The 16,405-nt window shown below is 41.8% G+C and overlaps 1 protein-coding gene across 10 annotated transcripts in view; it reads left to right on the top strand.

Moving 5' to 3' along the window:
* The window catches only part of Magi2 (membrane associated guanylate kinase, WW and PDZ domain containing 2), a 1,408,809-nt gene that overhangs the window by 1,253,259 nt on the left and 139,145 nt on the right, over positions 1–16,405 (top strand). For all 10 annotated transcript variants that reach the window (XM_060374145.1, XM_060374142.1, XM_060374143.1 and 7 more), the window contains one exon: positions 5,833–5,924. In XM_060374145.1, coding sequence (XP_060230128.1) covers positions 5,833–5,924 — 92 coding nt within the window. The remainder of the gene's footprint in view (positions 1–5,832; positions 5,925–16,405) is intronic.

Here is a 16,405-nt window from a genome sequence, read left to right as displayed (position 1 = left end):
CCCTGGCATGTTTCCATGAAGACAGCTCATTATCCACCTCAGTATGCTCTAACACCCCTTGGAGAATGCATGCTCTGGAGATCATTCACTCCCTCAGTTTCCATGCCTTTTTTTTTTTTTTTGAGTATGTACAAAACACGGAAGATATCACTTAGCATCCTAATAATGTCTAAAGTAATTGTTTAGCTTGGTGTGAAATTTTTAGAGTGTGGCTGTTTTTTTACATCTCATTGAGATACTGACTATAAAAATCCTTGAAATGTTTAAAAATATCTTATGCCCAGGGAGAAAATGAGGCCTAGTAATTATGTTTGAAAGTGAAATCAGGGTTTAAATATGGCCTCAGAAAATATAATTCTTGAAAAATCTCATTGTCTAAAAGTATTTTACTTAGGAATAACAGAAGAGAAAAAGGGTTGCCCAACAGCTTAGGTTATCTTGATATATGTACATCACATCCAAAATGTAAAAGATAAAAGCTGTAGTTTGAATACCTTATTCTAATGTATGACTCAATTTTTCAAGAAAAAAACCAATCCAAATATTTTGTCAAGTATACACATAAATTATCAAAATATAGAAAATCATGACTATATTCAACAAATAGCTCTCTAATAAAAATTTTTTACAGGGTTAAAATAACGTCTCATAAAATTATCAAAGGCAGGTCAATCAGACAAATAAGCCTAAATACAGAGCAGCACAGAAACCACTTGCAAAGGGAACTTTTGCTTAGGGTGTTTCTTTAGAATCCTAGGCCATAAATGTCAAATCAGCAGTATCAATGAGTACAGAAATCAATCAAATGAGAAAAGAAGAAAAACTCTGTCCAATATGTTTATTAAAGTATTATAAGAACCTTAAAAAATTCAGTAATCAAGCCGGGCATGGTGGCACATGGCTTTAATTCCAGCCCTTGGAAGGCAGAGGCAGGCATATCTCTGTGAATCTGAGGCCAGCCTGGTTTACAGCATGATTTCTGGGACAGTCAAGGGAAGGAAGGAAGGAAGGAGAAGGAAGGAAGGAAGGAAGGAAGGAAGGAAGGAAGGAAGGAAGGAAGGAAGGAAGGAAGGAGAAGGAAGGAAGGAAGGAAGGAAGGAAGGAAGGAAGGAAGGAAGGAAGGAAGGAAGGAAGGAAGGAAGGAAGGAGAGAAGGAGAGAAGGAGAGAAGGAAAAGAAAAGAGAGAAAATGATAAAGAAAAGAAGGAATTTAGTAATCAGAGACCAGAAACCAGCCTGCCTGGGAAGAATGAAGTCAGAGATGAAGAGGACTCAGCAAAGACTAGCTTTCTGGGAGAGAAGAGCAGATGTAGTAGGAGAAAAGGCAATATTTCAGGTGGAGAATCCATGCTTGTTTGCAGATGAGGAGATGGCTTGTTTACAAGAAGAGATGGCTTTTTTTTTTTTTTATGGTCACAATATTCTGGGCTACTGTCTCATTACCAAAGGAATAAATGGAGAAGGTGAAGAAGAGAGATTCTTTTAAAGACAAATGTATCAGCTACTTATCTGGTAATGTTTGATTCCAGTGATCAAAGCCAATTAATTCTTTTTTTAAGTCATTTAGTACCTAGAGTGCCTGGAAATCCAAAACTCATGGATCTATTTAGCAACAACCTTCAGTTCCCCATTCCTTTCTCAGTTTTCTCTAGATCTCCTTATAAGAGAAAACCAGAAACAGCAATACTCTTTTCACTAGGAAAATAAATAAATAAATAAATAAATAAATAAATAAATAAAGGCTCTTTGTGATAATGTGGTAATAAATCATAGTACTTTTGTTTTAATTAACACATGAAAGGGATTCAGCTACCAAAATTGAATAGACATATTTACAACACCCTCCCATGTGCTGAATTAATCCACTGAAAAATGCTGTTCTCAAAACCATATTTTTCAAAGGCATAAGTTCTTGGAACATGCGAAGTGTCCTGGAACCTTAATGCAAACCGTCATCAGCTTTTAAATTTCCCCTGTCCTTTATCATGAGCGAAGTCCTGAGACCATTTATTACTTTTTTAAGAGAGAGTCTCACAGGATAGCCCAATCTGTTGAGCTGAACTCACACTGACCCATCTGTGTTGGCTTCGGAGGCACTGGGATTAAAGGTTTGCCAAACCACACCTGGCTCCGTGTACTGTGTTTTAAATGTGAGCTTCTATAATACAGGTAGGAGCCCAGGATAAATGAGGGTCATGTGTTCCCTCTCAGGAGCTTGCCTCAAAGGTCATACAGAATCCCATCAGGGACCAAGATCAGGAAACACTTTGTTTCTTAATGCCTGTGCGTACTGGGACCCAGCTTCTAAGGAAGACACAGCACTAGCCATGGCTGATCATTGAATACCGATCTCCAAGAGAACTTCCATCTCCTTTTAGCGTATTTCTCTACCCCACTGTCCCCTCGGCAACATCAGAAGAGAGCCGCTGACGGTCTTTCCCAAAGAGCTGAGGGAAAAGAAGGAAAATAAAAACAAAGACAAAGCAAAAACAAACAAGGAGGCAGAAGAGAGGGGGGGGTATCAGGCATGGTTGAGTGACATCCAAAATGACTCGGGCCCCTTAATCTAATCAAACCCCAAGTGTGTGGTTTCATTCTAGATAAGTTAGAGGGTGGGGATAATTAACTGTAGTGGCAAAGGAGGAAGTGTTTATCTGGGATTTTTCTCATGTTAATAAGGGGAAAGATGAAACATGATACAGTAATTGAGCCTGCCATCAGGTCAGAAGAGCAGACAAGGTGAGGTATTAAAAACACCCACTCTATCCAAAATCTAACAAAGCACGGAGGGAGAGGACAACACATCCTATCTTTGAACACATAATCTTAGTTATTTTGCAAGTCTAGATGCAAAGAGGAAGAAAAAAACAAACCAAAAGAAAAATTATCTTTCTAGAAGCACTTTAAAAAAAAAAAAAAAAACAACTCAAGACAACCTATCATTTAAACTATTTCCCAGCTAATCGTGTCTGCCAAGTTTCTAGGCCTCGTAGCCTCTGTGTCCAAAATCAACAAAGAAATTAATAAATCACGCCCGCTGGCACAGTTTTCTGCTGACGCCCCTCCGTCTCTCTCTTACCTGGGTGCCATCATGGTCTTCCCATCTGTCTAGGACATGAAGAGTGAAGGGCTGATGACCTGGCAGATGAGAGGAATAGTCAGAGCTCGTGGGGCTGGTGGGATGGCTCAGCAGCTAAGAACGCTTGGTGCTCCGGGGGACCCGAGTTTGTTCCCGTTGCCTGCGTCAGATGGCCCACGCGTTCAGTCCCCTACAGGCAGTGGTTGTGAACACATGCGCGCACACACAAATTCATTTTTATTTTCTAGGTCTCTAGTTGTCAGGAAAAGGGAAAAATCAGGAAGTAAACGAAGGGTGACAACTACCTTTCTCACATCCATGTTTTTCAGGATTAAATAAATTAATCAGACGAAAATCAGTAATTTTTTTCCACTTAAAAAAAAATAGAGTCATTCACTAAGAAAAGCTTTTATATTGTGCAACAACACTCCCTAACATAAACCAAACTTCCTTGTGCCTTGACCCATCTCAAGAGTCCATTGATGGGATTGTCATAATTTTGGTGTTTTCTTACAAGGAAAATCTCTCAACAAATAAGATGTAACATACAATAAAACCCTTTGGAGTTCCTCTAGCAGTATTGCACAGGTACCAAAGTCACTAAAGGAACAATTTTTCACTCGTGGGTACACACCAGTCATGCAAAAGCAAGAAAGATTAGGTAAAAGTTATGTCTCCTTAAATACAGAGGCACTGCTACCTCAGTTTTGTATTTCCTGGGTTTCTGTGACTTCGAGTGGTCCACATTTAAAGTGACCTAGAGGAGAGATGAATACGAATAACGGTATCCTAGCCAGCTGGCGGAGGTTGAGCTGTGCTGGAGCCTTCGCTGGCATCTCCGCTTGCATTTCTCCATCCCTTGGAAAAGCTGCTGCTGTGGTTTGATAGGAGTGCCCTACCTGCCTTGACATGCCCGCGAGGCTTACTGAGTTTAAAAGCCATTGTGTCTTACATCGATCATGTTGGGCAAGGTTTTCCTCATTTCTTTACCACCCAATTCTATCTAAAACATTGAACCCTTCTAGGTTTCCCCATCTTTGAAATGCGGATGATCATATAGTTTATTCAGGGTGACTAATAGAGATGGAAGTCTACTTGGTTGCTCCTCTTTGGCAGTGTTGTGTTAGCTGAACGTGAAAGGCCTTGGTTAAAAGCGTGTTTGGGCACGAAGGACAAACGCCTGTGCATCTTGCGCAGTGTACATGGATAGTGTTTCTAAGCCATGTCAGCTCTAAAGAGAGCACCCGGCAATTGTCAGAGGTGGATGGCTGGCCTTTCCTTTGTCACTGCAAACAGCTTAAGTGGCTGGGTACAAAGCCTAGCCTGGAATGGCTGTTTCTACTGAAGAGCCTCAGAGGGATTCATAGGCTGTCACTCTCCGTGGGTACCTACCTACTAACAGTCTATATCCAGGTGGCTTACTCTTTTTGAGATTTTGCTTTTGTCCCACGCAGATTCTCCTACAAAATCTCATCCTAATTTCCAAAACTATCCTGTGTAAGCAAGGGGAATTTTATTTAATGCCTGCATTTATACCACTAAAGCCCAGAAATTGCTAAATATCTCCGATTTTCAACCATTTCTCTGGGTAGCCTTGGCTGTCCTGGACTCACGTGGTGGACCAGGCTGCCCTCAAACTCATAGCAATCCACCTGTCTCTGCCTCCCCAAGTGCTGAGATTACAAACACGTGCCATGGCTCCTGGCTGCTAGATATTTCTTAAGTCAAAAGTAGCTTAGTAACTAACTATCCCTCGAGACTGCGGGCCATCCTGGAATGCTAACAGGAGCATGAAAACCCACAATCCCGTCACGATGAATGTATTCCCCCAAAAAAGGAGGCATGTGATGTTCTCCTCAAAGAGTCAACACTTCTCATTATTTTAGTATATTCTAGAAATTAAATAACTCTCATTCAGGAGAGTTGCCCAGTTTTCTTAAAGGTCCATTTCTGTTCTTTTGATCTGGCTTTAGATGGCTCTCCGTCCTCTAATTTACTTTCAAGATGCTAATGAAATCAATAGTAAAAATGGCTTCCACATTCTAAAATATCTAAGGGTGGGGGAATTCTTGGGCCTAGATAGATTTCTTCCTGTGCCTTATGGAAACACTAAAGGACCATCCCAAAAAAATAAATTGCTTAAGCCCCAATGGAGAAAACTGTAAAGAATGTTTTCTGATTTTTACAATTTTAAAAGATACTACTTCTTTTAGATATAATTTAGATCCTATACACACATACATACACACACACACACACACACACACACACACACACACTGCCATGGCCAGCACTGGATGCATCATCTTGTAAACAGACGGCAGTAGTTTACTAGGCAGTGCTTAAAGAGACACTTGCAGGTTTTGCCATCTGCTCTCTCACTCGTTTCTGAGGTAATCAGAGCAAACACCCTCAAAGTCACAGTCAGGCAAGCTCCTTAAAGGCAGTCCACAAGCTTTCTGGAAAATTCAAATCTATCAAGTTTTTTTCACTCGGAAATTAATGTCTTCTCTCTGCCGGTGGATGTTGCTCTAGCAATGTCCTCCGCTGCTCACTGCCATTCTGAGGACCGTGTCCATCTACAGTGTGTACTTCTCCACCACCATCTTTTCTTCTATCCTCTGTGCTTTTCATCGACTAACAGCACTCTCATTAGTAACATCCACAAAATTAATTTTTCATCGGTGTGTTCTGCTCCTCGGGAGGTGGGGAAGAGGCAGTAGTTATTACTCAATGGGATTTTATTTCTGCCAGGTCCAGATTACAAGGAATTGGATGTTCACCTTCGAAGGATGGAGTCTGGATTTGGCTTCAGAATCCTCGGGGGAGATGAACCTGGACAGCCTGTAAGTTGAATCCAATTTATTTGCACACATGACTGTTTTGTGTATAAATGTCAGGGAAAGCATCGTTCAGTGTGGCATTGAACCTAAGAAGGTTGCTTGTTTGTTTCCCTTTTTTCTATTTCCCGTTAACAATACCTCACAAAATACAAGCATGGTCATGGCCATTATCTCACCATTAATCCCACTGGGAGGGATGCTACTGTCTCTAAGAATGGACAGGTTCTCTTGAGTGCTTCGATTCTTTAATGGTTCTGGAATGTGGGATTCTCTAAGAGGTAGTCAGAAAATAAGATGGAGGAGGTGGCTGGAAACTACAGAATTATGTATGTTTGCAACGACAAAAACAATAAAGGATAGAAAACACAAGGTAGATAGAGGCAAAACCGTGCTTTCTACTACAATATCTAAACCAGATTGAATTAAGGCATTACGAAAAGAATATGTTCATGAAGTCAGCAGCGACTGAGAGAATACTGAGGATTTGAGACTGGTTCTGTAGTAATCTTTATGTTAACAGATACATGTAGTCATATGAATATACATATTCAGAATGAAAGCATAAGCTAGCAACCTTAATTAAATATAGAAAACACAGTTAACATGAATTTGTGAGCTCATATTAAAATATTCTCTCAGAAAGACTCATTGTAGAGATGTATCTTAAATGGTGCTCAAGGAAATGGCGGTCCAGTAAAAGTACATCCCATCCTAGTTTGTATAAGAGGCTGAACAGTAAGCCCCAGTTTGCTCATCTGCAAGATGAAGGTAATGAGAGTAACTGTCCCCTAGAATGGCTTTAAGGCACAAAGATGATATAAGCTAAAACTCTTGGTGCCTGGGTAAATAACTTCTAAATAAGTAAGATCACCAGCCTTATCTACCATCATATTAGTACATTGTTTCCCAAAAGAAATATAAAACTGATCATCAGAAATTTCCAGAAGAAAAAGAATCAGTCTGACAAAAGAAAGGAACCCATGAAAATGAAAACTGCCCCCAAGTAGATAGCCTTTGTATAGAGCGAGTTCCTTCACGCTGGACATTCAAGCAGAGTCACTGAGAGTCTGACGAGAATCCTGGAGACACTTCTTCTGCCCCACAAGAGGGGCTCCACTAGGTAATCTATGAGGTCTCTTACTGCAGAAAACTCTGGGGAAAATGTTTTCTAATTCCCAGGAACAAAATAGGCAACAATTACCCAGCATGCCCCTAAGCCTCCAGCTGCCAAGGAAAACGGGAAGATGGGAAGACTCATTGGCCAAAGACTGGTCCTGCTTTGCCTTAGTGTTTCAGAAGGGGAGAGGATGACCAGATAATGAAGCCCTAAGGAACTTCAGACTGACTGGAGGGACTTAGTCATGGGGGACTCAGTTGAGAACTGTGCATTCATTTGCTCCCCTCCACAGCTGCATGCCTTGACCTCCTTGTCACCTGGTTCTGAGATCCTTAGACTCATGACCAGCCCCCCTCCAGCCTCATTCCCCTCAACCGCTTGTTTTGTATGCAAATGAGAGAGGTACCACGGAGCTTCTTCATCTATGTCAATATCGACTACGTTGATTATACTTCCAAGCTCCTAGCTTCTACAGGAAGTTTGTGTGACTTGGCTTCCTTCAAAATTGCTCAGACCTGTTCATGTAGTCACACATTTGGTTTGATCCAAAGGATTTCTATTCATTCTAAGCAAGGATTTCATCTTCTCATTTTATTTCTTATTCCACAAATGAACGTTCATTTGCCATTCACCAAAAGTGACCCATAACTGAGATTAAAGTCATCCTCTGCCCAAGTTCATCCAAGACTTCTTCCATCAACTGAAATGCCTTGCTAAACTACAAAGTAAAGAGAAGAGTGCCTAAAACTGTGTTTGCTTTGGACCCAGCTAAATTAGATATGGGGGTCCCTGATGTGTGAGCGTCACAGTATACACACTGAGTTCTGTCGAAGTCCAGTGAATCACACACACAGAGCACATGAAGTAGGCTGGCTGCTTACAGATAGCCAGCAACGGGCAATCAGAGCTGAAGAATCACTGGGTGCCAGCCTCCTCTGGCTCACCAAAGTTTTCCAGAACAGGTAAAGCCTCAGCTGCCCACAGCTATGGAACCCCCAAAGCAGCCCACTGTGGGTTTTATACTCTGAAATAACAGGACTGTCCAGACCAAAGAACATTCTGTTTTTAGGACCAAGGGAAACATAGCCCAGGCTATCCCGGCCAGTCCTTTTTATCTCAGGGTATTTTACTCTCAGAACATTCAACAGTTGTTTTTTTTAAAAAAAAAAAAAAAAAAAAAAAAAAAAAAAAAAAAAAACTACAAAAAGGAAGTGGGATAACAGTGTTGGTCTGAAGCCCCTGGAGAACTGCCCTGAATACCCACAGCCTTCCTCACCCTTGGTAATTCACCAAAACAACCAAGAACTCAAAAACATGTTACGGTTGTAGTTTTATTATGCTAAAAGAATGGGCATGAGAACCATCCAAAAGAAAAGATGCCTACAACCAAGTCAGGAAAAAAAAAATGTAAAGTCTCACGTATTCTCACAGCCATTTTGCCAGTTATGGATGTTCAGCCAAACTCGGGTGACTGGTGTTTTTATTAAGGCTTCATACATGGGCACATGTAATTGAATCATCCGCTCCATGGTCAAATTCTGTCTCTGGTGCCCTCTTTGCCAAAGTCAGACTAATATCATATGACTCAAAGACCCAACCCTGTATTTACCAGCCTCCTGAGGTTGTTAGCATGGCTGGCTAATCCCGAGTTATCTCTTCAGTCTAAACCATGTCAGATATGGTCCAAGGAGTTCACCATGGAAAATAACGACATTCTGTTTCAAAAGTTACTCTCATGAAGCAGGGACTGTGACCAGGCCTCTCTTTGGACCAAGGTAAAGTTATTTAGAATAAAACCACAGGCTTAAAAGATGCCAAATATAAGAAACCATACCCATAATAAAATAGCGCTATAAGTTAAGTCATAGTTTTCTCTGCAATAATGGCCACGGCAGGGCACATAGGTACAAACCAGATAGAACCCACCATGCTCAGGCTGCTATACCAACCTCCAGAGTTCTTTCCAGATAAACGTGTTCTCCATTCCAGAATACACTGACTGACATGCTTTTGTGCGGCATACCAAACCGTGAGTTTACTCTTATAGTCACCATAGAGACGGCCAGATACTATTATTGCCGACTGTACTGTAGTAGGGTCTTGGGGAAATGTTTCAATTAGAAATAACCATGCCTGGGCTCTGCTATACCATGCTCATTGGCTATGGAGCACCATTATGCAAAGGCTATGTTCTACCATGCTCATTGGTTATGGGATACCACTATGCCTTGGCTATGTTATACGCTACTCATTGGGTATGGTATATCACGAAGCAAAGCTCCATGGGCTTCTTGAAGACAGGAACTGTGATTTGATTGGGATTTTGTCTTTCAAGTGGACACAGAACCTGGCACAACATACATGTGTGAAGTGGAACTGAAGAAGGTATTTAGCCTCAAGACAAAACCAAAAGTTTCAGAATGAGCTGGTTTCCAGTTCATACTGAGGCCTCTAGAAAAATGGTGGTGGCCTTGTCCTAGAAGCAGAGATGCAGTTCCAGCAGCACAGGGGCATGCTGTCTCTCTCTCACTCATTATTTTTTACACTGTTGAGCACTAATTCCCTTTTTTTAAGTATGATTACTATTTTCCTTGAAAAACAGATCTGATGACATTTCCATTATGACAACTGGCTGAAGCCAATTAAGGCCGAGCATGACCATAGTTCCAAAACCTCCCTTGATGCCTTTATTACTCATTAACTCAACTATTTTTGAAACTATCATTCAAGACAGTTGGACTGAAAGAAACTAGGAGGGTGAACACTTTATATCAAAGGAGCATCCAACCTGGGCCAGATTGTGGTTTCTGTATTTCCTAAGCACTGACAATATTGTCGCTTTAATTTGGCAGAGCCTTAGAGGCATTCTCCTATGTATAAATATGCATGTGTTAAACTATAAAATGAACATAAGGCAAAACAACAATGTTCCAGTCCATCCATGCTATGGATTTGGATATCTACTGGACCCCTGGCTCATGACTATGACTATTGTTTGGGAGATACACCAGTGCCCCAGTTAGCAAATATCGCCCTCCTCTATTCCCTTCTCCAGAGGTAGATGGGCTTACCCAGGTCATGGGATAAGTGTAGATTTGGCAAGCTCGAGAAGGGAGCTGAACATCCTGTGAGTCACAACCTACAGGTCGTGACCCCTGTGGGTATCAACTATAAGACACCCTGCCTATCAGATATGTCAATAACAGGTGGTCCACTCCAAGAAAAAAATCTCCCATCAGCCTGTCCTTCCTCCTTCTCTCCATGCTAAGCTCAGAGATAACCTACAAACCCATTGCCTTGTGTAATTGCTGGTGTGTTACAGAGGTTGATATCAACATTACAGTTCATAACAGTGATGAAGCAGCACCAAAGTAACCTTGTGAGTGGGGGCCACCACAACACAAGGAAATGTACTAAAGAGACACAACATTAGAAAGGTTGAGAACCACTGTTCTAGATTTAATCCAACACAAAAGCAATAAAACTGGCTAGTGGACTGGAAGACATACTGCGCTGAGTCCAGATGCAGTGTGAATGCACACAGTCCCCGCTTGGGCTCAGGACATCCCTCTGCCCATTTGTACACCGGTTCCCAGCTTCCAAGCCCTTGTGAACTTAGGTCCTTGCATTCCTAAATCCTCCCTCCCCTTTAGCATAGCAGGTAGGCATCAAGTGTTTATGGTGAGCCTCAGGTTACATGGGTTTCTGGTTATCTTTATTGTTCTTATTGAGATGTATCCCTTGATTTAAATGATTTTTGACCCTCCTGCTGCTGTTCCAACTTTGGCAATAAAGTAGAAGCCTATCTCACCCTAATGCAGGGAAGGCTCAAGAGTGGGCCTTCCAAACCAGAAGGCTGCACCTCAGAGAATGACTGTGAAAACAAGGAGTCCACTCTAAGAAAGATCTCCCCCAGCCTGCCCCTCCTGCTTCTCCACATGCTGAGCTAAGAGGTCGCATATAAACCCATTGCCTCATGTAATTTCTGATGCGCTACAGAGGCTGAGGCAGGAAACATGATGAGGTCTCATGAGTCACATCAAACAGGTTTCTGCCTCCATATATATAGATGTGTGTGTGTGTGTGTGTGTGTGTGTGTGTGTGTGTGTGTGTGTGAGTGAAATGGTATTGACACTCCAGGTCCACACTGAACATGACAACTAGGTTTCCACAAACAATGAACAGCAGGGCTCCTGTTCAAGCCAAGTGTCCAAGCATTTTTGTTTTTCTTAAAAGAGAGCGAGAGACAGACAGACAGATTTTTTTTTTTTTACAGTTAAGTAACAGTAGAAATAGAAAGAAATGAAAAATTGCCAGAGAGGAACAAAAATGAGATTTCCTGCTGTGAACTGAAAAGCAATAGAAAGGCATCAACATGGAAAGATCTAGAAAAATAACAGTGGAGAAAAGCTTGTGTGGTGAAAAACCTTCCAAAATAAAAGACGACACAGGACAGATCTATTTCTCCGCCCCAGAGTCTGATGCAAACTCCTGCAGTTGTTCCAAAAGGCAAGGACCTGAAGTGTTTGCCGCTGAGGCAACTTGCGGGACTCTGTGGCTGAGCAGACCTGCCGGGGTTGTGTTGACTTCAGGCGGGCCACGGCAGAAAGAATCAAAAGAATTTAAAGGCCCGCAGAGGTGGCTTGTGATTTGGCTTTTGTTTGGTCTTGTTTTCTTTTTAGCATTATCTCCTCCCCTGGCTTCCTGGTTCCTCGGCCCCTTGAATGTGGATTGCCATTTCACATCACACACTGTTCTGTTCTGGGCCATCAGGGCCTGAGACAAAGCAGAGTTGTGAAGTTGGTTTGTTTCTTTGGGGCTTATTCGTATGTTTATTTAGAATTTAATATATGAGCACTATATTTGTACCGTTTTCCCCTCCACCTCCTCTCATGCCACACACCCCCCACTCCCCCTCAGGTTTATGGCCTTTCGTCATTCAGTATTATTGTTACATGAGCATGTGCTTAAGTACAACCTGCTGAGTCCATTTAGTGTGGCTCAAATGTGTATGATTTGGTTAATAGAGAACATAGTTGAAAAGGCCCAGGGCATGGACCTTTATGGGTACACTGTTTTCTAAGTTTCCCTGCTAAGTTTTTTTTTCTTTCAGGCCAGAACAATAGAGATGGGATAGAACGTTCCTGTAGGAGGGTGAAGAAGAGAAATCTGAATAGTGAGTCAGAGGCAGAAGAGTCGGTTGAGGCCAGAGGGATAGTGAATGGGGCAAGGCTGTGTTGGCTGAGCCGGCTTTCTGGCCAGCATGCCCAATGGTCAACAAGACCAGAAGGAGGATGTGACTTCATATATCAAGAAACCTAGACTATCGAGTTCATAACAGAGTCGGGAACCCACATGGAAACTGAGCTGCCTATGGGCTACATCTGAGCAGGGGTCTAGGTCCTCTCCATGGATGGTCCTTGATTGGTGTATCAGTCTCTGCAGGACCCTTTGAGCTCAGATTTTTTAGCTTTGTTGGTCTCCTTGTGGAGCTCCTGTCCCCTCCATGTCCTGCTATCCCCCTTCTCCCATCACTTCCCGCTGGAGAAGCAACCCCTTAAAAGTAGGTTTTTCCTGAATAAAGTGACCCATAAGAGCTGTCTCTGTATCACCATTGAAATATGATACAGAATGCTTTGAAACTGCCAAAAGCTGAGAAGCAAGGGTAACGAGAGAGCCGGAAGCAGTGGCAGTATGAGTGGTCGGTCTCTGTCACCAAAGACAGCAGCTCCTGATGGATGGAGCAGACACAGTTTGACTGGTGGACAAACACCTCTAATGCCTCACCAACATGCCAGGCTCAGACCAGATCATAATTCTCACCCAGTACATAACACTCATCAGGCCAATAGCTACAGCAACCTTTTTAAAAACAAAGTAGAGTGTATGTTATCCAGCACAATTACATGTTATTATATATAGAAATAATTACGTAAAACTATATAATAAATAACGACATGTTGAGTTTATTTAAAGTGTTAGTTGAATATTCTATGTAGAAATAAGTATTTAAGTTTTGAAAGCCCAAAACAAAGATTTGAAAGATTGGAGCTGTGAAAAAAATTTAATGCGTTCAGACAGAAATCAAGATGGTACTCACCCGGAAGCCTTCTCCTTACTGGCTAGCTTTCATAGTCCTGGAATGTCTCCATGTACGAGCAAAAGAGAAAAGCAATAGCCAGTCTTATTTAGCTGTGAACCATGTGAGCTCCAATAACTAGCCTAGTAAGACTGCCACTGCTGTAATAATAGCACAAAAGTCATAAGTACAACCAGCCACCTTCCAACTGTATGTAAGGCCTGCTCCACAAGCTGAAAAGCATACCTGGTACCAGTATCAGGACCAAGAACCTATGACTAGATGGGTCATTAGGCCTAAGGGAATGCCTAGAGATGTCACTTCGCTAGACATAAAGTTAAACTGATTTCTAATAACTTATCATTATACCCACAGAATAGTACATTTCTCAGTTCTCATCAAAAAAGCTACTTCTTGTATCAGATGGCAACTAACACAGAGACCCACAAGTAGCCTAGGGGTAGAGAAGACAGGAGTATGAAACCCCCAGCTTTAAGTGGGACATCTGTAAAAGAACCTTCTTCCCAGGGCTTAGGAATCATTACAAAAACGGTGGTGGGAAGACTGTAAGAACCAGAGGATGTATATGACTTCAAGGAAACAGTGCCTCCCAGATACAGCAGGGCAGTTACCCATAGGAATTCATAGTGACTATGATGGCACAGGGGCTGTGCAAGCACAAGCCACACCAAGGCTCAGCATGGAGAAATGGAGACAGGAACAAAGGACCCCATAGTCCATGGTGGGCTCACCACGCTCCGGTAAAGGGCCCACATCCAAGAGTATACGGCAGCACAGACTGTGCTTGATGGGTTTAGAAAGAAAAAATGAACACAAAATTTGGTGGGAAGGGTTGTGGTAGAAGGATGAATATAGCCAAAACACATAGTATAAAATTCTCAAATAATTAACAAAAAAAATGAGGAAAGGTGTGTTCAGTGCACTCTCTTGTCCCTTGACACTTCGAAGTGTTGACTTTTCAATGATTCCTACTATTAGCAACCTTAACACTGCCTTGACCAATGTCTGACACCGCCACACACCTGCCGCTTTTTCCCATTGTATATGCCCTCTAACATACTGTTTAGGTTGCTTACTTTTTACATCTTTTATGCACCGCAAGAATGGTGGCTTCACGAGGCGAGGATTATTAATATTTTCACTGTGGAGTCCCGGCATTTATATAGTATCCCTGTACTCCTCAGTGGATATTTGTTGAAATGAATAAATAAAGAAAACACCACATATCACAACACTATGACAAGAGAGCAATGTTTTACAGGGATCCTCCTTTAATGAGTGACATAAAACTAGCAACACAGAATGCAGCTTGGAGAATATGTGTGCATCCTTGCATTTTTTTTCCATAGCAAGAGAGTAACAAGAATTTTCCAGTGTATAACTTACGTTTCTCATATTTGTATAAGGCCCCGTTGTAACTGTCAGCTCTCACAGCCATAAACTTTCATCAGCTAGAAGCAGAATTTTGCATTAAAGTTGGTGATTATCCAGCCAAAAGGTTCATAAACCCCTTTCTTTATAACTAGTTGTAAACTTTCCTACTTCCTGTAGACAAAAATTTTAAGGTTGAAGCATTTTCTTTGGGCAAACCCTAGCTAAACACAGCTTTTCATGGGGCAGTGGAAAAACAAACACTTATTTTAACTGGCTTTTGCACAAAGCGCTAAGAAAGCCTTTGAAGCATTTCACAATGGGCTGAGCCTTTTAAGGAACAGACTGGAATATCTTTAGAAAAAAATTCAAAAACTCAGGTCGGCATGACAATAAGGGAAATAGAGATTGTCAGAAGTGTACCCAACTTCTAGGCCATGGCAAGTAGGTTCAGCAGGTCGAAGGCCTGTGCAGGTAATCTAAGGCAGAAGGTGCGAAGCTGTCCCTGTGACAGCAGTAGTGAATGGTTTGTCAGAACAGTGATACTCATCATGGAAACGATGCTGTTTCTCACCCCTCTGCCCCTCCAGAAATAGAAGACCGCAGCAATATCGTAGAAAGTGATCATTCCTCTATGCAGTCTGTAAAGCTGTGAAATCCTTCAAATTCTAATACCGCGTGTATTAAGAAGTCCTGTGCTTTCAGATCCAGTCGCCATGTTGATAGACATGGGAAATAGGACTAAGTTCAAGAGCATCCATTCTGGTACCAAGCCCGAAGACAGGCAGGGCAGGCTAGGGCTATTCTACAAGCTAGCTGGAATCCACATATCTGAGACTTGAAAGAAATTATCATGCCTGAAAGAAATCAATTTTTGAGCAACGAATTGCTTTATAAGGATTTAAAACCTGCAGTGTGGCCTCTGTAATATTGTCTGGCTGATAGAAACCACTGCCTTCAGGAGCCATGCAGCTCAGCCACTGACAAAAGAAAAGAGAGACCTGTTGTGCATGACTTGGGAGATATTTTTTGTAGGTTAAACAGCAAAACTAAAATACTAAATACCATTTACTTTCCTCTCCTCTGAGACAGAAAAAAAAAAGCCCTGCTTATAGATAATAAAATCAAGTGATCTCATCAGGTTGCAGGACCCCATATAAACTCATTTTCATCATGGCCCTAGTTTGGGATATTATAATAATAACTTCAGTTCCAGAATGCACACTGCCTTTCTTCCTGGCACGGTGGTACTCTAACAGAGAAGCATTCAGGTTACAGAGCTGGCAATTTCTTTGTGCAGAGGACAGTGCCCTAAGGAAATTCACAGTAAATGGAGCAAGAATTTCGAGATGGTCCAGCTGAGAATATTTGAGTAAACCAGTTGGCCAGGAAAAAAAAAATGTTTTGTTCATTTTGCTTTACTCCTCCAGTGTCTCAAAACAAACAAGCAAGGAAAAAAAAATGTGATCCTCTGTCAGAGTTTAATGGTGAGCAACAAGTTTCTCCTGACATTTGCATGCATACAATATGAGTCATGCAAAAGTAAAGTTCTTCAACATTTTCTCATAGACTTCTCTGAGCAACCCTATGAACTGGGTCCTACTATCATCCCATTTTATAGGTGAAGAAAGTGAGGCTTGCAAAGCTTAAGGAGCCTGTTTCAGGTCTACACAGTTAAGACCTGCAGCTAGGACTAGCATCGGCGTATTTCGAGTTATAATTCCTCTCAAGGATGATAATGTATGAGCCAGAAAGCAAGTGTCCCCTATGGGACACTCTATTTAAGCCAGAAGTAAGTCCAAGATACTCATTTTTCTGTAAGTAGTAGACAGTGGGAAACAGTACCTGGAAGGGCTTCCTTCCAGCCTCTCCTCATCTACCTTTCAAGTGTGCATG

The sequence above is a fragment of the Meriones unguiculatus genome, chromosome 21, assembly GCF_030254825.1.
Source record: "Meriones unguiculatus strain TT.TT164.6M chromosome 21, Bangor_MerUng_6.1, whole genome shotgun sequence".
In the NCBI taxonomy this organism is placed as follows: Eukaryota; Metazoa; Chordata; class Mammalia; order Rodentia; family Muridae; genus Meriones; species Meriones unguiculatus.
The sequence above is the reverse complement of the archived record's forward strand: the minus strand, read 5'-3'. Positions and strand labels throughout refer to the sequence as shown.